The 26,211-nt window shown below is 37.3% G+C and overlaps 1 protein-coding gene across 3 annotated transcripts; it reads left to right on the top strand.

Moving 5' to 3' along the window:
* The first annotated feature begins 8,402 nt into the window (after nt 1–8,402).
* Nucleotides 8,403–24,830, top strand: LOC127620550 (synapsin-1-like). 3 transcript variants are annotated; one of them, XM_052093697.1, is made up of 13 exons: nt 8,403–9,277; nt 11,779–11,836; nt 13,297–13,388; nt 13,729–13,885; nt 14,431–14,520; nt 16,302–16,364; nt 16,491–16,633; nt 16,734–16,808; nt 17,199–17,301; nt 17,406–17,525; nt 18,931–19,003; nt 20,028–20,631; nt 22,131–24,830. In XM_052093697.1, the coding sequence occupies exons 1-13, from the start codon at nt 8,967–8,969 to the stop codon at nt 22,270–22,272; spliced, it is 2,031 nt and encodes a 676-aa protein (XP_051949657.1). In that variant the 5' UTR covers nt 8,403–8,966; the 3' UTR covers nt 22,273–24,830. The 3 variants fall into 3 exon arrangements, with proteins under 3 accessions (XP_051949657.1, XP_051949658.1, XP_051949656.1); XM_052093698.1 differs by having other exon boundaries at nt 8,417–9,277; nt 17,406–17,537; nt 22,169–24,830; XM_052093696.1 differs by having other exon boundaries at nt 8,417–9,277; nt 17,406–17,537.
* The last annotated feature ends 1,381 nt before the right edge of the window (nt 24,831–26,211 follow it).

The raw sequence follows: 26,211 nt of genomic DNA, 5'->3' as shown, positions 1-26,211 counted from the left end.
TGTCACTAAGCTCAAATGCCTTGCGCTTTCCATGAAAATCTCTCCCTGCCTTCTTATTGGTTGGTTGGAGGCCAACCCCCTTTCTATCGTCTGCTGGAACAACCTACCACCACAGGTGCCTTATGGGAGGAGTCACATGAGAAGCTGTGAATCGTCTGCTGTCTATCAACAATACAATGCTGCCCCCCACACCCCAACATAGACTAAAGTTAAAATCAAATATTATTATAAATATTAATCTTAGTTAACGTTAGTGAATACAAATTAAATAGTTAATTCATTGTTAGTTCATGTTAGTTCATAATGCATTAACTGTTGCTAACAAACACAACTTTGGATTTAAAACTTTCTAACTATACTTTGAAATAAACATTAACTAAGATAAATACACACTGTAAAAGTATTGTTCATTGTTAGTTCATGTCAATTAATGTTCACAAATGGAACCTTCTTGTAAAGAGTTACTGACTTAATTTATTGTGAATAACAATTTGTTGTCTATGAACATCTACAGTGACATTTATATATATATACAGTACTTAATAAATGGTGAGAGCTTTCATAAAAGTGTAGAGATTTGCATCTAGATAGACCACACTGGCTTCCCTATTTGGTTTATATTTGGCAGACAACTCAACATAAAACAATCAGCCTGTAAGGTGGCGCTACCCTCCTCTCCAAGTATCAACACGCCAGGGCAGCAGGGCAGAGACATGAATGGTTTCCTTGTTTTGCTATCACTGTTCTTGAGAAGACATTTTCTGGCTTAACAAACTTTGTGGATCTTAACATACTTTAATGGATCAGATTTTGCAATAGACCCTTCTCTATGAAGGACAATTGTGCAGCAAGTTATTATAACATTTAAATAATAATAATAATAATTGTACCTTATGGCTTTCACAAAAATACACATTAGGTTAATGCTAAGTTTATATAGACTTAGCTTGTGTAGTGACATTAATACAGGTGAAGTTTAAATGTACATGCTTTTGAAACTTCACCATCCCACTTTTCCTTACTCAGATCCTCTCAGAATCCACAAACTAGACCTGCTCGGTCTTTTGTTTCCTTTCTAGGAGTCAGCACCTGTCGACAGCCCCTCCCCTGCCCTAATCTAAAATCTCACCCGACTGCATTTTTCAGAGTGTTTAGCCCACCTGAGCTGCACTCATTCCACCATCTTGCCTATACATGCAGTCATGTTATGAGTTCCCAACCTTTATGCATAGAGTCTTTTCTTTCCACATTTATAATTTTTTTTACATTTCTTGTTTGGCTGAAAGATAAAGACTTCAGAGTGCTCAAGAGAGCTTAATGCTGTGAAGTCCTGCCTGAGCATGCTATATCCACACACGCTTACATACGTGACAGAAACGCACTCCCTCTGGACACACTCAGTGGACCTCATTTGCATTACAAGGAAACATTACAATATTATGTATGAGTGCCACTCAACACAGCAAAGGATAGTTTTTTATCTTTACTGTTACAAATATATCCAAATAAATATGTTGCCATGCACTAATAATAATTAAAGGGATATTTCATCTTAAAATGAAAATTCTCTCATTTACTCACCCACATTCCATCCACGACGTGTATGACTTTCCTTCTTCTGCAGAACAGAAATGAAGATTTTTAGAAGAATATTTAGCTCTGTAGGTCCAATCAATGGAAGTGAATTGTGTCCAAAACTTTGGAGCACCAAAAACACATAAAGGCAGCATAAAAGTAATTAATACGAATCAATAAAATTAATAACAGTCTCCAATGGTTTAATCAATGTCTTCTGAAGCAATCACAATGAAATATAACTCCTTTTTCACTGTACGTTTAGTCATTGCAGTCTCTCGGCATGATCATGATTCAAGCTTGATCAAACTTCCTAGTCTCTTTCAAAGTTTTAGTCACCTTTCACTTGCATTGTATGGATTTACAGAGCTGAAATATTCTTCAAAAAATCTTATTTTGCAGAAAACAATAATTAATTTGCATCTGGGATGACATGAGGGTGAGTAAACGATAAGAGAATTTACATTTTTGGGTTAACTATCCCTTTAAAATATTCCTTTGATGAACCCAAAAAATTATCAACATTCGCTCACATTCATGTTGTTCTAAATTTGTATAAATCTTTCTTCTGTGGAACACAAACAAGGCATGATGTTAGCCTCAGTCACCATTCACTTTCATTGCTTCTATTTTCGAAATAATGTAAGTGAAAGTGCTGTCAGTTCCAAATGTTTTGCCAAACATCACCTTTTATATTTTACAGAGGAAAAAGAGTCATACAGGTTTGGAACAACCTGTGGGTGATTGAATGATGACAGATTTACTTTTTTGGGTGAACCCTCAATTGTTTAGACAATTTAGTAATGTAATTTAAATTTAAACATTATCTGTGACTGTCTGATTGATTGCCCCTCACAGTACCTGAAAATTCACACCGTAATCATCTCCTGTAAATATTTACTGTACTTTGTTGCTACCTATCATTATTGGATTGTCATCTATTTTATAGCAGCATTTCCCAGGGTGCCACACACAGTGTTTATGCACCACTAAACAGCAGTGGTGTCAAGAGAAATATTTCACACAATCATTCATGAACTGAAAATTTCCAGCTTGATTAGTAGGTTTGCCAATTTGTTCAATGCAAAGCTGTGTATATTTCTGGATATACTGTGAGCAATTCTAGGCCAAAACTTTACTTTTGACTATAGATTTTGGCCACAGTGCTGACTGAATGTGTAGCGTAAACCTTTGCACAGCAGCATCTCTTCTGTTAGGGAAACAGGGACCTCTTGAGGTAGACAACAAGAAGAGCAATCGTTTCAGCACTTAATTTATCACCAGAGCACTGTATATTGGCCAAAGAGCCTAAGACTCTGAATCCATCCTGTCCTCTCCAGAAATTAGCAACATGCACAAAAAAAAAAAGGTCAGGGTTAATTTTTTTACCCTGGTACTAAGGGACAGAACGTGTCTAATAAATGTCTTATTTCAACTTGATGAAATATTAAATGTTTTATGACATACAGTATACATTTTTACAATAACTTTATTTTAACACCTAAAAAGATGTTAACACCCTCACTTTTGACACAACTGGATGGCTAAACTATGCCAAAACTGCAATCGTTTACTAGTTACTTGCTATTTACTAATTGTTTAATTGTTGCTGATTACTCATTATGTACTCCTTCATAAATACAACATGCTTGCTATTTCTGATTATCTTTAATATTTAATTTGAATTCATTTTTTTATATATATTGATGTAAACAACTGAAGCACTGCAGAATAAGCATCACTTCAGTCAATGGTTTGCCTTTTCTTTCTTTTTTTTTCTTTTTTTTTACATATGTGTGATAGGTGTTTAGTGTGCTTAAATTACTTCTGTCATTTTGAATGGCACAGACTGATTGTCTAAATCATTCATGCGTTTATGAATGCTCTTGCTCAATCACTAATGGAAGAGCTTTGAAAAGGCAGGTAAGCTCCATTTGTTAATGTAATAGCTCAGAATTGGGGTCAACACCAGAAGTGACAATTCACTTCAATTCAAGTCATGCATACTGTGCACTGTATGGATAAGCTTGAGAAACTGGTTATACTAAGGCCCAATAAATAATTCCCCAAAGGAGAGGGGGCTTGTTTCCTGTGAAAACATTGTATGCTCTTTATGAATTAACAATCAAGGAGGCAGAGAATATGGAATGGAAACAGTGTTTTATACCACCGCAAAGTGTGTGCTTGCTTGCTTGTCTGCTACTAAAACAGCCAGCACAGTATGAGAAACTGTAATGCAAAAACATACAAATAAAATCCATACACCACATACATACCAAAAGTGTTTCGGGCAACTTTAAGCAACTGTAATTTGCCAAAAGAACCAGGAAACACTGGCAACACAAATATGGTTGTTTTTTCCTCAGCAACATCATGTGTTATGAATTTAGTTGCATTGGCTCATCATGACATCTACACCTTACAGAAAAATAAAGAAAATAAGGCCCGGCAGTTAGTCTGTTTTTTTTATTACAAAATAAGTGATAAAGTTTGCAATCCAGGCGTGATTTGAAGCTGTAAATAAAGTTTCATTGGTTTCAGAACTATTACACTTGCAATGTAGAAGTGCCTTACAAAGTACAAGCACAGTCAAATTTGCATAATTTTAAGAGGGAAGCGTGAAGTCTGAAAACAAACATTATAAATATTTTAGGTTCAATGAATTTCCATCCAATTCATTTAGGTTTGCATTAGAGTATGCAATTTGAGTGAAACATAAAAAAGAAATATTTTTTTTTGCAGAGGCATATATCCGAAAGGAGGGGGTAAAGGCTTGGGAGTTATAGACCACAGTCCCACTGTAAAACTCTGTTGTGAAATACTAGTCACATCTCAGATTGCATTGTGTGTCTGTCTATTACAGCCCACGCCTCCACTTTGTGCTAATGAGGGTCTAACTGATTCACCACTCAACTAAAGCATGTTAACGATGCTTTGTTTATTGGAAGGGCTTTTGTTTATCTATCTATTCATCTACTTTGGAAGGTCGTATCTCCCAAATTCACATTACAATTTAACAAAGAGTTTGTCATACTGTAGAGACATCATCATAAATAAAGCACAGGTTATGCTAATTATATGCCTTATCTTTCTTACTTAAGTGTCTGGAATAGTAGCAAAACATATAGTACAAAATATTTCCCAATCTCCAAGCACTTTTGATAAATGTCAAATTAAGGAACTATTAAGTAAGTAGAATAAATATATTATTTTTAAACCTAACTATATTTGGAATGGTTTAAACTTTCAGATGTGGTGTAATGTTAAGGAAAACCAACTTATTTACATTCATAAAAGGAATATTCCCTGTTTAATACAAGTTAATCTCAGTTGAGGCATTATACTGATTACCACAAAAAATTATTTTGATTTGTCCATCCTTTTCTTTAAACTTAGGAATAATCGAGGATAAAGTGAGTCACTTACAATGGAAGTGAATGGGGCCAATGTTTGGAGGGTTTAAAGGCAGAAATATGATGCTTGTACTTTTATAAAAGCACTTACATTAATTCTTCTGTTAAAACACATGTATTATTTGTGGATTGGCCCCATTTGCTTCCATTGTAAATACCTCACTGTAACAGATTTTTAAAACTTTTTAAATTAAAATTTTGTCTCCTTTTCTCCCAATTTGGAATAACCAATTCTCACCACTTAGTAGGTCCTCGTGGTGGCGCAGTTACTCGCCTCAATCCGGGTGAAGTAGGACAAGTCTCAGTTGCCTCCGCTTCTGAGACTTCAATCTGCATATTTTATCAAGTGGCTCATTGTGCATGACACCACGGAGACTCACAGCATGTGGAGACTCATGCTACTCTCCGCAATCCATGCACAACTTACCATTACCATTGAGAGCGAGAACCACTAATCGTGACTATGAGGACACAAGGTTACCCTATGTGACTCTACCCTCCCTGGCAACTGGGCCAATTTGGTTGCTTAGGAGACCTGGCTGGAGTCACTCAGCACACCCTGGATTCAAAGTCGCGACTCCAGGGGTGGTAGTTAGCGTCAATATTCGCTGAGCTACCCAGGCCTTTTTTTTTTTAAAAAGGAGGGATGCGTCAAAATATAGTTTTGTGGTAATTAATATTATGCCACAAATGCTATTGATTGAGCTTAATGTGTATTGAACCCACAATAGTCCTTTAAGTATAAAAATAAAAGCATAAACACCTATATCCATTTGAATTTTATTGTAACACTAATACACAGGCTGGAAGAAAATTAATTTAAAAGAAATAAGTTCCACTGGCGCAGACAAAGGGAGCATTAATTAGGTTCAACACACCAGCAAGTAATTTTTTTGTGTTAGATCAAATAGAAAGAGGTCCTTGAGATAACAATTGCAGGTGACCAATCTTTTCCAGTGTAGAGTGTGATTTCACAGTAAAATTCTTAATAAAGTAATTTATTCTAACAATTTTTAAAGTCCAAAGGTTATGTGTCTAAAATATAAAGTTCTGCATGCTCTTTAAACATACAAATAATTTTGTTCTGCCATTTTTAATGAAATTACAATGAGCCGACTTATTTTTATTTGGTGGTTTTTAAGTGATTTAAAATTTGCATTCAAATGGTGCACAATGACATAATCAAGTCAAGTCAAGTCAAGTCAAGTCAGACAACGTTCCTACAGGACCATGGTGCTACATAAATCAACATAGGACAAACACAGTACCACATGAGACTACACAGACTAAATAACATACCTATATAAAGTGCACGTGCAAACTTGTGCAAAAAGTACGGGACAGTACAATAAATTACTAAAAATTAACAGGACAATAGACACAGTGAGAGACAGTGCAGCGCCGACCAGTACACAATAGTGCAAAAAGATGACAGTTTACTAAAAATGCCAAATGTAAACATAACATACTATGAGATAGTGTTCTAGTGTTCAGTTATTGAGGTAGCAGCCAGGTATAAAGTGACAATGAATTAAAGTGCAACTCTGGACATGGGTTTTTGTGTCAGTCCAGTCTCTGAGTATTGAGGAGTCTGATGGCTTGGCGGAAGAAGCTGTTACACAGTCTGGCCGTGAGGGCCCGAATGGTTCGGTACCTCTTGCCAGACGGCAAGACAGTGAAAGGTTTGTGTGAGGGGTGTGTGTGGGGTCGTCCACAATGCTGGTTGCTTTGCGGATACAGTGTTTTTTTGTAAATGTCTTTGATGGAGGGAAGAGAGACCCCGATGATCTTCTCAGCTGTCCTCACTCTGCAGGGCTTTGCGGTCCGAAACCGTGCAAGTCCCAAACCAGGCAGTGATGCAGCTGCTATTATGTCACACTGAAAACCCTTATAAGTTGAGTGAACTCAAATGATTGCATAAACCTGTTCTCTCAATTGAACTGAGGAATGGCGTCTCAAAAACGTTTGTAATTACGTTCTTAACTTGGTGTTCATATAGAATTAAGTTAAGGAAACTAGACGCAAGTAGACTTAACTCAGATCTTCTATTTAAATGTTGTTGTTTTAACTCAAATTTAGGTCATACAACACTACAGCTTAAATAATTAAGATTTGAACTGATTCTATGTTAATCGTCGAATCAACGTATTTCTCCACAGAAACGCAAAGCCTGTATGTCTTCAGTTGCACATGCTCAAAGAGAAATTAGATAATGTTAATAGGGTCCAATTTGACCACAGATCACTATAAGGACAACATAAGAAACAAACATTTACAACATAAATAATACAACAAAAGAGCTAAACCCTCAATGAATTCTTAAATAAAGAATGCTCTTCCCTTTGTCCAAGGAAACATAATTAAATAATTTGATCGCAATGTATTTTCAGTATTCCCCATAGCCTCAATTTCATACTCAATAGTTTGAGTTATTGACACTTAAATTCTTAAATCTATGGATTTTTAAGAAAACATTTCAAGGAACTTGAAAACTTGAAACTTGAAGCAATGCTTGATTGTTCCAGTAATGAAAAATTATGGTTTACAGTATATCTAAACTGCTAATAATTATGCTAGTAGCTCAAACATTTAAATTATATCCAACATGTTAGTTTTTAAATCAAAGTTACCAATTTATTAAAGTAATCTCAACAAATTTGCTGAATCATTCAAGAGTGATAGGCTACCAATACGAAATGGTAAAACATTGATATTCACATATTTGAGAGTCAAATGAACACAAAGACTGTAAACATGTTGTTAATGTATTGTGTTACATTGGGTGGAGTCTACAAACATTGTTTCTCTATTCAAAAAGTCTTTTCCTGCTGACTTCCTAGTCATAACACAACAAAAGAAGCAGCAGGTTCCCTGTCCATGGTGCTGAAAACACAGGCGGAGTTTTCCGTCTGGTATCTGTCCAGAGTACTGAAAGTCTATACTATCAAATGAAATAAGTAATCATGCTAAATTATGTTTTAAGATGAAAACAATTATTAGTGCAAAATGACAAGTGTACAAAGTACATTTATTCTAAGGGCAGTCCCACGGTTTTGCTGAAGGGCATCATGATATAGCTCAATCGCCCCATGGGTTTGAACTGACAACCAACCCAGATACCAGTCCAGATCTTCAGTCACTATGTTACACAACCTCCTGTTAATGTTGTTAAATTGCTGTCTCTTGTATCCTTACTATACACACAAGCTCATGCCAAGACTATCTTTCGTTGCCATTTATTACTATCATCCCAACACCTGTTTCGAGCGTAAATAAGGTGCGCAACGAAGAAAACCGATGATGGGTCATGCATATCGACGCGGGTCAAAGGAAAACATTGGGTGGATTACCAGGATTGGATGGTACGAGTGATGCAATCACTGCATTTTCCCGAAGCCCCAGCAGCCGCACCTCCAAGATCCCGAACCGGATCACAGAAAATCTGGCCGGAGGTTGCCGGGAGGAGATTTTGCCTTACCGAGTGCCACTAATGACAATTACTACCTTCACCGAGCACACTTTTTACAAAGTGCCTCTCCGTTTGGATTGTTTGTCTCCACGCCAATGCAGTAGGATCAAATAAACATCATCGACATCAGTGGAAAGAGTCGATTGCGCGATTCATGCTATTTTTGAACAATATTCTCAGTGAATCAATCGCAATAAGTAAGAAAATATTTAATCGATCGTGCTTTTTTAAAGTAACATAATCGTTATATTTATTTATGTATATTTCAGCTGTTGCAGTGCAGCTGTGGATAAAGAGGAATTAAATGTTTTAAAGCGAAACGCGACCTTTGCTTTGAAGCGCACTCTGGATAATTGCGTATCGACTCCTTTTTCGCATCTCTCGCTGGCGACTGATTTAAAACTAATATTGCATCCTAGACAACATATAGCCGATTTGATTTCCCCCCGCACAATTAGGAGGATAATTTATCGTTTCTCTTATTCGTCGCATCCTTCTTCATCTTCACCATGAATTATCTGCGACGTCGACTGTCCGACAGTAATTTTATGTCCAACTTGCCCAACGGCTACATGACCGATCTACAGCGGCCCGATCCGCCACAGCAAAGCCCCGCTGCCCCCGAGGTGTCGCCCGGATCTCAAGAGAGGCGTCAATCTCACAGCCAGTCTACTACTGGCGCCGGTTTCTTTTCCTCCATTTCCAACGCCGTCAAACAGACCACCGCCGCCGCTGCCGCCTCCTTTAACGAGGCCACTGACAGAGTCGGCTCGAGCAATGCCAAGATCCTTCTGGTCATTGATAACCAGCAGACAGATTGGTAAGACCAGCATTGGAAAACATTTGCATGCCAGTAGGTTACAGGTTCTATAGAAAGCTTCGTATCTTAAATACAACGTAATGCCCATTGAGATATAAATCTCTTGAAAGGGAGAGTTTCAAATGTATGATGTTGAGAATTTAACGTTTGGCTTGTCAGACTCACACCTGAAGTGCAACTCATGCTAATAAAGGCCAAAAATTAGTGACCATCCAAATGTCGTGACTCATGTGTCTATGGGCCTTTCTCAGTCTCACTGGCTTCCACTCTGTCACGCGCGCGTATATGCATTTGTGGGTGTGCCCGCGCGTGTCTGTGCGCGTTTCACATTTCATTCTGGTTTTGGGTCGGCTGAGAAACAGTGATTCACAGCAAACAAAATTACATTAGGGGCCCCCAGTTGTTTAGTCCAAATTAAAAGACCAGGCGTTATTGAGTTCCAGGCTTACTCTGCTTGGGACAATTTAAACAGAGTTTGTATACTATCAAACCAGAAATGGTGCTCTCAGTAATTCTCAAGAGGGCTAGTGACATATTTACTGAGAATGTCACTGACTGTACATCCAACACTTAACTTCAAACACAGCTTTACTGTAGTCTCATATGCACTTCAGATGGTCTTCAGTGGAAACAGTAGATGCATTTCTTTTTTTTTTACCTTTCCTTGGTCTTGCTGATCTTTCAGACTCATTTAGAACCATTTTGAAAAATGGGACAAAATGACCCACAAGACCACAGAAAGATTAATATGAAGCTTAAAAACATATGCTATTATCTATCTATCCATCCATCCATCCATCCATCCATCCATCCATCCATCTATCTATCTATCTATCTATCTATCTATCTATCTATCTATCTATCTATCTATCTATCTATCTATCTATCTATCTATCTTCCCAGACACACACACACACACACACACACACACACACACACACACGCACGCACGCACGCACGCACGCGCACACACACACACACACACACACACACACACACACAGCGGCCAAAAGTTAGGAATAATGTACAGATTGTACTTTTATTCACCAAAGTGGTATTCAACTGATCACAATGTATAGTCAGGACATTAATAATGTGAAAAATTACTGTTACAGTTTGAAATATTTTTTCAGAAATTCTTGAACTACTTCAAAGAGTTCCATAAAAAAAAATCCTCCACGTGCTGCAATGACAGTTTTGCAGATTCTTGGCATAGGTGTCAGTTTGTCCCGATCCTCAGGTGACACTCACCCCACACTTCCTGTAGCACTTGCCATAGATGTGGCTGTCTTGTCGGGCACTTCTCACTCACCTTACAGTCTAACAGATCCCACAGAAGCTCAATTGGGTTAAGATCCATAACACTCTTTTCCAATTATCTGTTGTCCAATGTCTGTGTTTCTTTGCCTACACTAACCTTTTCTGTTTGCTTTTCTGTTTCAAAAGTATCTTTTTCTTTGCAAATCGTCCCATAAGGGCTGCACCTCTGAGTCTTCTCTTTACTGTTGTACATAAAACTGGTGTTGAGCGGGCAGAATTCAATGGAGCTGTCAGCTGAGGACATGTGATGCATCTATTTCTCAAACTACAGACTCTGATGTACTTATCCTCTTGTTTAGTTGCACATTTGGACCTTCCGCATCTCTTTCTGTCCCTGTTAGAGCCAGTTGTCCTTTTGTCTTTGAAAATTGTAGTGTACACCTTTGAAATAAATATTCAGTTTTTTGGCAATTTCCAGCATTGTATAGCATACATTTTTTTTTTGCCATTTTTGACCTAAAATTTACCTTAAGACATGCCAGTAGGAGCCAGTAGGAGTTGTGGTGGCGTAGTGGCTAAAGCACAGTGCTGATAATCAGAAGGTCACTGGTTTGAACCCCACGGCCACCACCATTGTGCCCTTGAGCAAGGCACTTAACTTGTCCCTTTAATAATTGCACTGTAAGTCACTTTGGATAAAATGTCTGCCAAATGCATAAATGTAAAAAATGCCAGTCTATTGCATACTGTGGCATCTCAAAAACAAACACAAAGACAATGTTAGGCTTCATTTAACAAACCAAATAGCTTTCAGCTGTGTTTGATATAATGGCAAGTGATTTTCTAGTACCAAATTAGCAATGTATCATGATTACTCAAGCATAAGGTGTTGGAGTGATGGCTGCTGGAAATGGGGCCTGTCTAGATTTGATCAAAAATGACTTTTTTTTCAAATAGTGATGGTGCTGCTTTTTTATATTATTAATGTCCTGACTATACTTTATGATCAGTTGAATGCCACTGTATATACTATAAGGTAAAAGTGCTCTCGCCTTTTAAAAGTGGAGCTAGTGCTTCCTTATGAGCGTATATAATCATTGCCTGCTGAACAGGTGAAATGCATTACTGACCTCACAGTTTCACTGTTTCATATATTATTTCATATTTGCTTTACAGACAAAAATCAAGTGTTTTTGTTAATTATGACACACAATACTACCAATTGTTCTTTCTTTCTCTAGGACAAAGGTGTTTAAAGGCAAGAAGGTTCATGGTGAATTTGACATCAAAGTAGAACAGGTGGGAACTTTTTCCCATTCAAGAATTCCTTTAAAGCGAAAGTTCACCCAAAAATGAAAGTTCTCTCATCATTTACACACCCTCATGTAATCACAGATGTATATGTCTTACTTTCTTCTGTAGAACACAGAAAAAGATTTTTAGAAGAATATTTCAGCTCTGTAGGTCCATACAATGCAAGTGAATGGTGACCAGACCTTTGAAGCTCCAAAAATCATATAAAGGCAGATTAAAGTAATCCATAAGACTCCATTAGTTTAATCTATATCTTCTACCTTTTTTACCATCAATTCTACTTCCTGCCCAGTAGGTGGCAATATGTACAAAGAATGAAAAAAAAAAGAAGAATGCCAAAGTGAAAGTGGAGATTTATAATAAAAAACATATATAAATAAATAAACTTAAATATTGATCTGTTTCTCACCCTCACCTATTATATCGCTTCTGAAGACATGGATTTAACCAGTGGAGTCATATAGATTACTTTAAAGCTGCCTTTATCTGCTTGGAGCTTCAAAGTTCTGTCCACCATTTACTTGCATTATGAGGACTTACAGAGATGAAATATTCCAAATCTTCTTTTGTGTTCAGCAGAAGAAAGGAAGTCATACAGGCTACACATCTGAGGTAGCAAGAAGGTGAGTAAATTATGAGAGAATTTTCATTTTTGGTGAACAATCCCTTTAATTTCTCCCTAGTAATAAAGCGGTACACCTCCACTAGGTCATTGTGTAATTAATTCAAATAGATGTTGTCAAAACATTTTATCCCATCTTTTAGCTGACAAGAGATTGTTTGTCCGCCTGGGAGCAAAATTGAATATTGGGCCATTGTAATTTCTGCACTGTCATTTGTTTATTGTTTTGAATGGATTTAATTTGGAAAGAGAATAAGTAAAAAAATCCCTTGCCATTCAGGATCTAATCTGTTTTTAGAGGAGAATAAAAGAAAATTAATCTGTTCATTGATGTATAACATCCTTTAAAATAATAATTTATGTCATAGTGGCATGGATAAGGCAACTTACAAAAAGTAAAATGTAATTTCGAAAAAAAAAAAAAATAATAAAATAAAGTTTTCTTTATATATTGCTTGCTTTTAAGTTTTTTTTTATAGTTTTGAAGACTTTTAATTATTAAACATCAATCTAGGAATTTCTGTTCTAAGCCTTCAGTAATCTTGATCTTGTTTCTCAGAAACACTGAAAAATATAAAAAATGTTATCCATTCCAGTTTTTGTATTTAATTAAATATTTTTTTGTTTCTTTTGAAATTACTTCACTTTTTATAACAAGTAAGTCAAACACCCTATGTCAGAAAGAGATATAAACATACTCACGCAATAGAAACCATTACAGGGCTCACCTGCTGTTTTGGTCTATTTGATTTAACAAAGTCACTTCACTGATTACATGTATTGATTAATTCATTGCAACTTGTGATTTTCCTTGATTTTCAAGGCTGATTTCTCTGAGGTTAATCTGGTGGCTCACGCAACGCAAAGCTTTAGTCTGGACATTGAGGCCATCCGTAATGGACATAAAATCACAAAGTAGGTTTCTCAACACTTTTCAATGTCTCTCACTCAACCTAGACCTTTTCTTAGATAAAGTACAGTATTCGCAGACATAATTTGGTGAGTTTATTATGTATGTTAATTCAAAGGACATATTTTTTCTTGCACTGAAGTAAGCAGATCCATAGTATTGAATTAGGTCATATTTATATATTATATATTTAGAGCATTGATATGATAAAGTCTCAAATATTTGACTGAATGTACTTTTGTTTCCAAATAAAGAAAGTAATATACTTGATATCAGAATTGTTTTTGGATATGGCTCATAATTATCAATAACTTGTAATTAAACTGTACATCTGTGGTTCTTTAGATGTTTCAAACCAGATTTTGTGCTGGTCCGACAGCATGCTTACAGTATGGCTAAGAATGGTGACCACAGGAACATTGTGATTGGACTACAGTATGCTGGCCTGCCCAGTGTCAATTCTCTTCACTCTGTCTACAACTTCTGTGACAAACCATGGGTGGTGAGCACTACTCATTTCAGTCCATATCGGTCAATCATTTTAATGGATAGGTCACAAAAAATGCTAAATTTGTCATAATTTATTCACCCTCATGTTCTTCCAAACCTGTATGGGTTTCTGTCTTCCATATAGAACATGAAAGGAGATGTTAGGCAGAATGTTAGCCTCACTCACTGTTCACTTTTACTGCATCTTTTGTCCCTACAATGAAAGTAAATGATGACTGAGGCTGTCATTCTGCTTTACATTCAATTGTGTGTTCCATGGAGGAAAGAAAGTCCAGTGGGTTGGAACAAAATCAGGGTGAGTATATGACATGATATTCATATTTGAGTGAACTGTACCTTTAAGGAAGTTCTCAGACATCAAATAACCGATGTATTAATGCGTACTGTGTCCCCCTTAGTTGTATGGAAAGATCAATACATTTTCAGATGCATACATAAGAAACACACCATTATTAAAATGTTCATTATTAAATGTTTATGACTAATGATGCACAATATTTGTTTCTATGTCTGTGAATGTCTGTGTATGGACCACAGTTTGCTCAGTTGTCCAGATTGTACAAGCAGTTGGGACCAGAGGAGTTCCCACTGATTGACCAGGTTTATTACCCCAACCACAAGGAGATGGTGAGTGTTAAACCATCTGTCCCTTTCCCTCTCTTAACCAGAAAATCATGAGCTTCAGGGCCTCAGACAGTCCCAGTAGACCCAACACAAAGCTCCCATCTGTGGCAGGGACAGCGGTGCCTGGATGCAGTAAACAGTAAACTATAAAGGATTCATACATATTCAGTGCCCCAGTTCAGCATTAGCATTGCCCCATTCAACTTAGCACAGTTAAAGCCCTTTCTAGACTGAACATTTAGTTTGCCATCTAACTAAATAAGTTCAGTCTCAGCAATGCCTCAATTAACTTCAGACAAGCAAAATTGTGTGAAACATCAGTATACATTTATTTCACCGTCTGTCTTAGTTAGGTTTTAATAGGAGCAGGAAGCGTGCTGCAATGTTGCCACCTCCTCCTCCTACTTCTCTACTGCAGGTATCAGCTTGGTTTTCCTCACGAATAAATGATCCCAGATACACACTTTGTTGGAATGTGTTTACCTGTCAGTCTTGCCTTTTTCAAAGACAAAGCATTGTAGTCTCAGACGTACTTCTCTGAGAGCTCATTTTGTGCCTGTGCAGAGAGATTTTGCTCTCACATTTTCTACTGCAGCATTATACAGAAGATGCATATCAAGCAACACTGAGACGGAACACTTAACACATTTTCCTATTAATAAAGAGCATTTTAAATTAAATCAACCTGTTCATGGAATATTCTACTAAATAATTCTGTTAGATAAGAATATACTGTAACTTATCCTTTTAATACTGAGTTAATATCTTAAAAAAAAAAAAAAAAAAACAGCTGGTCAAAAGGTCTGCTGCTGAAATCATCCTGTGATTAAAAATTATTATACAAATATTAATAACTTTTGTCTTGAATAACAAAGGTAGCATTTTAAACCTTAGAAACTCTACTTTACAATGCATGTAGGCCTTATGACCAAAACTGAACAAGTGCTTTGAAATTTGTTGGCAAATAAGAAGTGTTCCATTTTGATAATTTATTAATAATTTTGCACTGCACATATATTGTAATCGGCACTGATCAAATAGCCCTGTGTCATATGTCGTTGGAAAGCTCTCAAGGAGTAGAATAAACCAACCTATTTGTTTTAATCACAGACAAAAATATAGTGAGTAATAACTAAGTACGTGTCTTTGACATGCTTTACATGTTACATTAAAACAGGTGTTGCTTATATGTGGCATTTTTACTTATAAAATTACGAAAAATAAACAGAACATAAAATATAACACACTTAGAGGAGGTGATGAACTGTAAAACACACACAACGTAACAGGATGCATCGATCATTAGATAATCCACATGAAGCACAATGTGCACACAGCACATAATGTGCTATCTGGCAAAAAACACGTAAATTGTTAATTTCTAAATATAGTGACACATTTTTACATACAATATTTTTGTCTGTTAAATTTAGTCAATGCATTATGACCTAACATGACAACACAATGAAATTTAGCTGAATTAATGCATTACTTAATGCTCCAGCTAATGTTACAAAGAGAACCCTATTGTACAGTGTTTCTGAAATTTCTTTGAAAGTTTGCATCACATTTTAAACCGTTGAATGAACATTAACTAATGATCTGATAAGCATTACATAATTGAATGTTAGTTAATGTTTTAATGAAAGCTGTTATAAAGTACTACCAAGAAAAAACATTTATATTGGTTCTTTCTGGGTTGAATGAGAGTATTTGTGAGTGTGTGTGTTTTTGTCTATGACTGGTATTTCAATCTTAACTTAATATTTATCTCTTGTAATTAGATCACTACACCCGGCTTTCCTGTGGTAGTAAAGATGGGTCATGCTCACTCTGGTATGGGAAAGGTAGGACTAAAACCCTTTTTTTTCAAAACAAATGATGAAATTTATTTAATAGGAAAGCCCAAACTGTCAATTATATTGTAGTGTAATTATGGTTTATAAATGTATCAATTAATATTCTCTTCACAGGTCAAAGTGGACAATCAATATGATTTCCAAGATATTGCAAGCGTTGTTGCTTTGACGAAGACTTATGCCACATCTGAGCCTTTTATTGATGCCAAGTACGACATCCGGATCCAGAAGATTGGTGACAATTACAAAGCCTACATGTAAGAAATATTAACATTGGTATTTTTCTAATATCAAATGTCAAAAATGTATATCCAATGGAAATGCATTCAGCAATGTAATTGTTTTGATATTGTACAGGAGGACATCTTTATCAGGCAACTGGAAGACGAACACAGGATCAGCTATGTTAGAGCAGGTGGCCATGTCTGACAGGTGAACAAGACTTACAGGATGTACTTTCTTGCATGACACATGGCATACTATTCAGCTCCCATATAATAACATTAGTTAACCTTATTAATTTCTTGTCTATAGTTACATTTGTTCCATAATTAAACATATATGACAATTCTTTATTATATCCATGTAAATATTTATCTTAAAAAAAGTAGTTTTTGCCACAGGAAAGTTTTTGCTATTTATTTTGAAACGAGAAAGGGTAGAGTTCAACTTTCAGTCTTGCAAATCTGTCAAAGATATTAGTGTGTTTTTATACTGTATTAGGCCAGATTTTTCATGTTTGCTGTTGGCTTTGTTTTGATGGTGTGGGTGGATGATTTTTGTAGAAAGAGCAAGGTCATCATTAGCACTTTCTCCCTGCAGGTATCGCATGTGGGTGGATGTATGCTCAGAGGTTTTTGGAGGTCTTGATATATGTGCTGTTGAAGCATTACATGGTAAAGATGGTCGAGATTACATCATAGAGGTAAGAGGTCACAAGGTACTCAAACAACATTTGAAAAAGCAGGAAGCCTTTAACATCTTTCTCTGAATATCCTTTTTGTCCTGGGCAAACACTGTGTCTATCAGGTGGTGGGCTGCTCAATGCCGCTCATCGGAGACCAGCAGGATGAAGACCGGGCCCTGATTGCTGATCTTGTTGTGAACAAAATGAACCAGACTGTGCCACGCACTTCAGCTCCCTCTCCAGTCTGTTCTCAGGTTTATTCACATGCTTAGAATTTGTTAATGAGATTTTTAAAAGCACTGTTCCAGGTGGGGCCTGGGTAGCTCAGTGGTAAACCACCCCTAGAGTTCACTAGTTCAAATCCCAGGGCATGCTGAGTGAATCCAGCCAGGTCTCCTAAGCAACCAAATTGGCCCGGTTGCTAGGGAGGGTAGAGTCACATGGGGTAACCTCCTCGTGGTCACTATAATGTGGTTCGTTCTCGGTGGGGCGTGTGGTGAGTTGAGCATGGATGCCGCGGTGGATGGCATGAAGCCTCTACATGCACTGTGTCTCCATGGCAACATGCTCAACAAGCCACGTGCACGGGTTGACGGTCTCAGATGTGGAGGCAGCTGGGATTCGTCCTCCGCCACCCGGATTGAGGCGAGTCACTACATGACCACGAGGACTTAAAAGTGCATTGGGAATTGGGCATTCCAAATTGTTTGAAAAAGGGGAAAAAATATCCCCCAGTCTGTCAGGAGTCAAAACACAGGGAAAACAGGAATGGCAAATAAAGCTCAGAATTGCAGACTAGGCAGGACAAGACTTCACACTGAATTAAGTTAATGTGAAACAGGTGGTGAGTAATCAATCAGAGTGGATGATTATGGGAAATGTAGTTCATAAAGGGTTAGTACTCTGGAGATGGCGACCTCTGGCGTCGTTCAGGAGAGATAACAGGCGCTGCAGGTGTAACACAATCATTGCTTTCTCTTTCTTTCTCCTGTTTGTTAGCATATCTGAACTTAAAACATGAATAAAGAAAACTTTTATTAAGCATATACAGCATTAAGTAGTGCAATGTTGCTGAATAATGCAGTTAAATGGTGTAGATTTCTCCCACTATTCAGTTTTTAACGTCAATTTATATGTTCAGCAGCAAAAATAATATGGATGCAAAAGCATTAGTCACAGCATCACTCTGAAATCCTCTTTGATTGCAGCTCAGAGACTGCTATTCTCCATTATTCCCAAACCTGTGATTTTAATGATTCATGCTCACGCAGATGGGAGACAGAGGAAGTGTGATTCTGGTGAAAAATGTATTTTATTCATAGTCTAGAGACCTAAAGCACTATCCCTAATCACTGCTCTGCGTCAAATCGCTTGGTTTAATTCTCTACTCTCTGAAGACTAACGACTGCAATTTTTGTCAGCATCAGCCATTATGGATGTTTTTTAGTTTAATATTTACCAGTTTTTAGGTCAGATCAGATTGTAAATCTTATTTGCGATTGAGACAAATTTTGTTACCTAAGTGATTTATCAGATTATTCAGCACTTAATACTTGTAGTGGCCAGGGTTCTGTTTCTGTAGTGTGCGAAGTGTAATGTCTAATATACCTCTCCTTCTCCATTTCTATTTCTGTTTTGAAATACAAGGGGCCAGCTGTTTCACCCCAACCCATCTCTCAGTCTAGAGTTCCACAAGCACAACAACGCCCTCCTACACAGGGTAAGGGACTACAATGCTGCAGTACTGAAACCAACCTTAAAGGTTATAAAGTAATTTTTTCCTAATTTAAAAAGTTTTACTTCTAAAGCCCAAGGTATACTTCCAATTTGGCACGAATGCTCAATGTCTGCATACAGTCGAACATGAGCCTGTCAAAGTATACTCCATATAACTGTGCGTGCGTACACAGGCGGTTTGCGCATCTGCGCTACGACTGCTAGGAGACACTGGATTGTCTCTTCAGGAGTTTAGGCCCATAAAGATGTCTTTATATTCGTCAGACTCAATTATACAAATGCAGGTATCTCCAGACCTCTTCACAAACATGCTCTTGACTTGCACATCCAATGTTGTTGTTTTTTCCTTCATCTCCTGATGTGAAATGGCAATTAAATCTTCTTCTAGCATTTCGTTGTGACGGAAATGGCTCAAATGTGAGTTTTGCCACCTTGTGGACCCACTAATTAGTGCAAATTCCAGGTCACTTACCCCAACCTCTCTGCTAATTACAAAATTTGCGTCACATGTCCTGTACTGTCTGACCGAATCATACTTTAAATAGTAATGAATAGCAATTTTGAAACATATGTATAAAATCATGACCACTCATGTGAGATGAAGAGTTCAGTCAAATCAGTAACCTAAAATCTCTTTTACTCTACATGGGGCAGGGGCACCTCATGGGGGCTGCCATGTTAGAATCACACGACCAGCTGAATACTACTCGCTTAATCTCAATAACTGCCCTGTTATTGGACACTTTATTTAATGGATTAAATGAATCCTGGTTTACTGTGCATGGTGTATTTCTACAATGGCATTTGTAACTGAAAACTACTGTGTTTGAATGATCCAGGCCAAAAGCTGTCAGTGTAAGCCAAGCCAATTATCAAGTATTATTTTCTAAATATATGGAATAATTGGGTATTTCTATAGTTTGTGGTCATTCAGTATTCCAGACTCTGGTAATTTCACACAGGAAAATAAGCTCTGTACAAATTTTATTCTACAAATTTGTTTTTAGGAGGTTCACAACAAGCACCTGCTAGCACTCCTTCAGCTCGTCAAGGAACCCCACCACAGCAGCGCTCCTCTCCTCAGGCCCAGGCCCCTGCCCAGCCCCAGTCTGTGACCAGTCCAAATGCCCAGAACCCCCCTTCTCAACAAAACAGGCCACCCAATCAAGCCCCACAGCGACAAGCCAGTCAAGGGGCCACAAGTCAGCAGAGGCCTGCTACAGCACAGGCCACCCCCCTGCGTGGCCCAGGTGGTTCTCCTCAGGCACAGAGGCCCCAGCAAGGTGGCCCCCAACAGCAGCCTCAGAGGCCTCCAACTGCTGGCCAGGTTCCCAAACCAGGCGGTCAGTCCCAGCAGAGGTCCCAGCAGCAAAGACAAGGCCAGCCAACCAGACAGCCAACACAAGGTGGGCCGCAGCCAACCCAGGATGCCTCACAACCAACCCAACAACAGCAGGGTGGTCCACGTCCCCCTACAACTCAACAACCACGGCCTACTACACAGGGCCAGGGAGGACCAGGAGGTGCAAGGCCTCCCTTGCAGCAGAAACCGCAACCTCCGCAGAAACCAAGTCCTGATCACCCAGCCCTGAGTGGATCCCCACAGCTCAAGTAAGACTCTTTTCTTGTCCTCTGTCATATTTTATTGAAAAAATGTTAGACTGTAAGAGTTAGTTCTCTCAAAAATGTAATTCTGCCATCATTTAATTAATGTTGTCATTGTCGTTCCAAACACGTGTGACTTTCTCTCTTCCATGGAACACAAAAGAAGAATGTTAGCCTCAGCGTAACTTTCACTGCATCTTTTTTCCACACAATGAAAGTGATGGGTGAATATCAGTTCAAAAATTTCTGCCTAACATCTGCCTAACATCTCCATCTCCTTGATGGAAGTAAGTCATGGGTTTGGAATGACATGAGGGGGAGTAAATGCTGACAAAATTTTCATTTTTGGGGTAAGGAACCATTTAAGGTGACTTAATGTAGATACTAATTTGGATTATATCCAGTAGAATTCATTCAGAAGCATCTGGGGTTTTTTCTCTCCATTTGTTGCCATGACTTGCAAGGCAAGATGCCTCCCAGATAGTTTGATTGACAGTCAATGTGTAAACTGGGGTGAACTGGGAACTTGATTGTTACAGGTCCACCCTGGAACTCTGGATGTGATCATTTCTAAAAGAGATTAAACGGTTGTCAGGTATTTTGCAATGCTATAATTATTGATCTGAATTGGTTTCTTGGCCTACCAGCCACTTACAATTCTGTTTCATATCCATACCCCAGTTCTTTAAACCAATTCACACAGCAAATTGTAAATGGAAAAGCACATTCAAATGCTCTGAATAAATTCTGCGAAGCATACTATGCGGATATGGATGGCTGAGAATTTTAATACAGATTTGGTTGATAATAATGACAATTATGTTTGACATATTGGTGATGCAAATGATGAATGTGGCTTAAACATTTAGGCAGACGCATATTTAAAACAAAGGAGATACAGAAGTATGCACACTAGATGATGATTTGGTATTCTGCATGCAAAAGATGGTGTCACTTCAGTCTTACACACAAACCGTTCATGCACTTGTTTGTGGAAAACACATTTTTTCAATGGAAATGTGCACTCTTGTCTATTTTCACTGTCAAGCAGTTATGAGCAAGTATGACTGTGATCATCTTATATTCCCACTATTCCTCAATAAAGTTCAATGGTGATAAATCTGGTATTATGCAGTTTCTTGCCTGTATGTATTGATTCTATCTGTATCACTGAAATGTTCCTCTGCACCTGGTTCTCTATTTAGGAATAGTGGCAGCAAAAATAAAAAATGCCAGAATAAAGTGCATGTCTCTTCATCCAGAGATGCCATTTCCCATGAGGGCTGATGTAAACATTGCACTTGAATCATGATAGCTAAAATGAATGACACAAAAGAAAGCACATACATTTCATTCTCTCTCTCTCTCTCTCTCTCTCTCTCTCTCTCTCTCTCACAGCTAATTTATTTTGCTCTGCCATACCTTTATAAAGCCATCACCATGGGTTTGCTGCATGACTTTAATAGCCTCTCCCTGTCCTCTATTGCCACTTCTTCTCTTTGTAGCAAATCCCAGTCTCTTACCAATACATTCAACATTCCAGAAACGCCGGCCGCCCAGCACCAAAGTCCTAGCCAGGATGAAGCAAAGGCTGAGACCATTCGCAACCTTCGGAAATCCTTTGTGAGCCTCTTCTCCATGGAATGAAACTACACTCACACACACACACCACACACACACACACACACACACACACACACACACACAAACACTCAGAAACACACTCAGAAACACACACATATATAATCATACACATAAACCTACATGCAGTAGATGTTGAAACAGAGATGTCATCATATATACTCTGTGCAAAAAGGACCAATTATATTGCATAATGTCAGATTTGTGCACATCAATTTGCAATGAAACATCGATAAAGCACTGCCTATACACTGCTTAAAGATTGCAATATTGAGTGAGTTATCACAGCAGTATTGCAGTAACATTTTATTACACAATTTATTCTGTGACCATTAGAAACATTCCCTGTGTTTTCTTTAGTCCAGTTAGAGGAGGGTTGGGGGGCAGGTGAAAACACAATAACACTCACTCACTTGCACACACAAACACTCACACTCAGCCCTTTACACTACCTACAAAGTGACTGAACCTGCATAAACTTAACACATGTATACTAGAACTTGCCTATCTGTGCATTCATTCCAGGCTTTTATTGTGAATTTATCACTGATTATACTAGATTATTTTTGAAGTGATAGGTTAAAAGTTTTGGTGGACACTGTTGTAGAGTCATACACCCTCACACTTTTTTTCAGATGTGATCTGAAATACATATGCTAATTGTTTGAAGCATGTTCTGTTACAACAAGGAGCACCATCTAACAGTTTTATCAATGCACCACATTGTAATGTAACTAAATTATTTATTGTTAATGCTTAAGCAAAGATTGGATTCTACAATTATGACTCATTGTGATGTAATTAAAATTTGCACAAGCTTCCATCGTCAAACTAACCATGTTAGAATTAGCCACTTGCGAAACTGTTGAAACTGCATGTCACTTAAGGAGAATGTGGTCGCACAATGTTGGTGGTCTTGCTTTAGTAACTGTCGTGTCGTTGCAAGGTAGTCGTAGTGAAAATGTTGTTTCATTTTTGTGAGCAAGCTGTCGCTGCTTCCCTATTGTCCCTTTTCCTGAACAAACAAATCACACAATCGTACGCCCTTAAATGTTTAATATGCCTAATAAGGCATAAGTAAACAATGGTTTCATGCAGTCGCATATGTCTCAGGGATGTCCTGGAGAGAAAGAGACTATGACCTAATGTCTTTGATCATGTCAGGTCTTCCAATCCATTACTGCAAAGAGTTAATGATCTGCTATAGTGAAGGCCAATGAAGGGAGATTTATGTTAGCTGGTTTTGAGGAATGTATTTTTTTTGCTGCATGAACATGTTTGCACACCAGTACTGTATCACTTGAGAACATATGAGGTGAGTGAAAGCTCAGGAAGGTTTGTTTCATCAAGAATGTTTCACATGCATTGGGGAAGGCATTTTCAGCTTTTCACAGTTATTTCGGATGCATGAATGTAGATGAGCTGCCTGTTCATTACACATTGGCCCTATGAAAATGCAAAGCCAAAATTGAAAGCCAAGTATGCCATCAACAGTCTTCAAAGTAAAAAAAAAAATTATTTATTTATTATATTATTATACGTCCAGGTGTGCCCAGTTACACAATGTGGATCCTTAAACATCTTGCTCCTAAAACATCTCACCATACTGAAGGATTTTATAACTTGACCAGCAGTGTGGCAGTGTCTTCCACAAGTGAGGATATAACAATCCCAACACTGGCAATATATTTAGCCATTCAAAGTATCCTAATCCAATCCCAAACCCCTCAGCTTCCCGCTCACCAGCCTGTTGTGTATTTACAGTGATCCTTTCGTGACAAATGGTGTGTTAATGTGTATATTTCTGTATAATGTAATGTTGTACCGTAAACTGTCAAAACCAAATAGAAGTGTTGTAAAGATCTTAACTCTACAAATGATGCAAATGTCCTGTAATTGATTTGATAGTTGAGTGATCGTTGTTGAAATAATGTGGGTTTGTCTATGACAAGAATTTACTTTAATCATATGTGATTTAGGTTGTGTAAAATCCTACCAGAAAGGTCCGTCTTGTTTATTTGAAATATTTTGTGACACATTTGCAGTTAAAAGTCATCTTTTGTGTGTTAATTGGTAAGTAAGTGCTTTGATTGGTTCACCTATGTTGTAATCTAGATAGTCCACCATTATATTATTGTGGCTCAGGCTATCTTTCAGTGTACTTCAATGTGGTTCATGTTTTTACAAACAAAGATAGGCCTGTGTGTTAAATGATGGCTTTAATGAATGTTCAATGAATAACTTTATCACTGATGCAATCAAGTCTGGAGGCAAATGAAATGTTTTTCAATAATTTATTTGAATGTTGCGGTACTTAACGATCCCATGCATGAAGTTTGTTCTTCATCATTTGTTTTGCATTCAGAAATGGGTATTTATTATTTTCCATGTTTACATTTGTTACTTTTTTTATAGAGAGGAAGTATCTCCTTTTAAAGAAAACATAGTCAAATGTATCATACTTGCTAAATAGGTAAACCTGTTCTGACTGTTTTAATCTCAGTGAACTTTGTTGTCTGTAATTGCCTGCCAATTGTATAAAGAAAAGAAGATATAAAATGAATCACAAATATATAGAAATATATATATATATATATATATATATATATATATAGAAATATATATATATATATATATATATATATATATATATATATATATATATATATATATATATATATACACTTACATTCTATTAAAATTAGAAATATGGTTAAAAACCGTGTAGTATTACACAAAGAGATGCAACTTTGATGTAATCTTCAATGTAGCTTAATAATGGTGTAAAATTACTATGCTAAAATATGTGCACACATTCAATAAAGTCTATCAAATGAAGACGCAATAGGTTTGTCCTACACTCGTTAACTGTTTCTGTTTAGAATGTCACTCAAAATCAGTTTGTAATGTAAGTGTTTTGTTGGGAATTGATATGGAAAGGGTATGGAAATCTGAAACAGATTACATTGTGTCAGGGAGTCAAGATGGACACAAGATTTGCACTGGCACACCATGTAAAGACATTTATTTTACAACACTAAATATGTGAATGCAATGAAGCAACTGGGGAATAAAATTACAAATCCCATCCTTGTAAAAAATAACTGTGACAGATTACCATGGAGCTGAATGATTATCCACCATGGTATTTTCCATACCCCGACCATAAATTAATACATGTCCACAATCATGTAATTACCATCGCACCATGCCCATAGATCATTGTAATACCATGGTACATTTCTCTATTTTTTGCTAGTGTAGAATGGCAGAAGCTTTAGCTTAAAAATAGGAAATATTCAAAACCACTGAATCGTTCTTTCGAGGCAGTTCTTTCAAGGAACCTGTTCAACCTATTCACAATTTGGTTCATGAAATTAATTCAGTGAGCCCCCGGTCAATGATCCAGTCACAGTGGATCTGGAGTTCTCATTTTCGTGGTAATGAAGACCTCTCTTTGTATGGACAATACCTCCATGAAGATTCTTTATAATATCTAACTTTGTGTTCCACAGAGGAATGTAAGCCATGAAGGTTAGAAACAAGATGTGGGTGAGTAAATGAGACAACATTTTCATTTTGGGTTTCTTTAAAGCCATAAGACTCCAGTGGATTAATCCATATCTTCAGAAGCGATATGATAAGTATAGGCGAGAAACAGATCAATATTTAAAGGGCTAGTTCTCACAAAAATGAAAATTCTCTCATCATTAATCACTCTCATGCCATCCCAGATGTGTCTGACTTACTTTCTTCTGTAGAACACAAATTAAGATTTTTAGAAGAATATCTCAGCTCTGTTGGTGGAAGGTGACCAGAATTTTGAATCTCCAAAAATCACAGAAAGGAAATATAAAGTAATCCATAAGACTCCAGTGGATTCATCCATACCCTCAGAAGCAATATTATAGGTGTGGGTGAGAAACAGATCAATACTTAAGCCCT

This window comes from Xyrauchen texanus, chromosome 27 (assembly GCF_025860055.1).
Source record: "Xyrauchen texanus isolate HMW12.3.18 chromosome 27, RBS_HiC_50CHRs, whole genome shotgun sequence".
Taxonomy (NCBI): Eukaryota; Metazoa; Chordata; class Actinopteri; order Cypriniformes; family Catostomidae; genus Xyrauchen; species Xyrauchen texanus.
Note: the sequence above shows the minus strand (reverse complement) of the source record. Positions and strands in the feature narration are given on the sequence as shown.

Coding starts and splice junctions, on each gene's coding strand:
- LOC127620550 (XM_052093696.1), top strand. CDS start 8,967: ATGAATTATCTGCGACGTCGACTGTCCGACAGTAATTTTATGTCCAAC. Junction 16,365..16,490: donor CTCACTCTGGTATGGGAAAG/GTAGGACTAAAA, acceptor TTCTCTTCACAG/GTCAAAGTGGACAATCAATA. Junction 19,004..20,027: donor ACAACGCCCTCCTACACAGG/GTAAGGGACTAC, acceptor ATTTGTTTTTAG/GAGGTTCACAACAAGCACCT.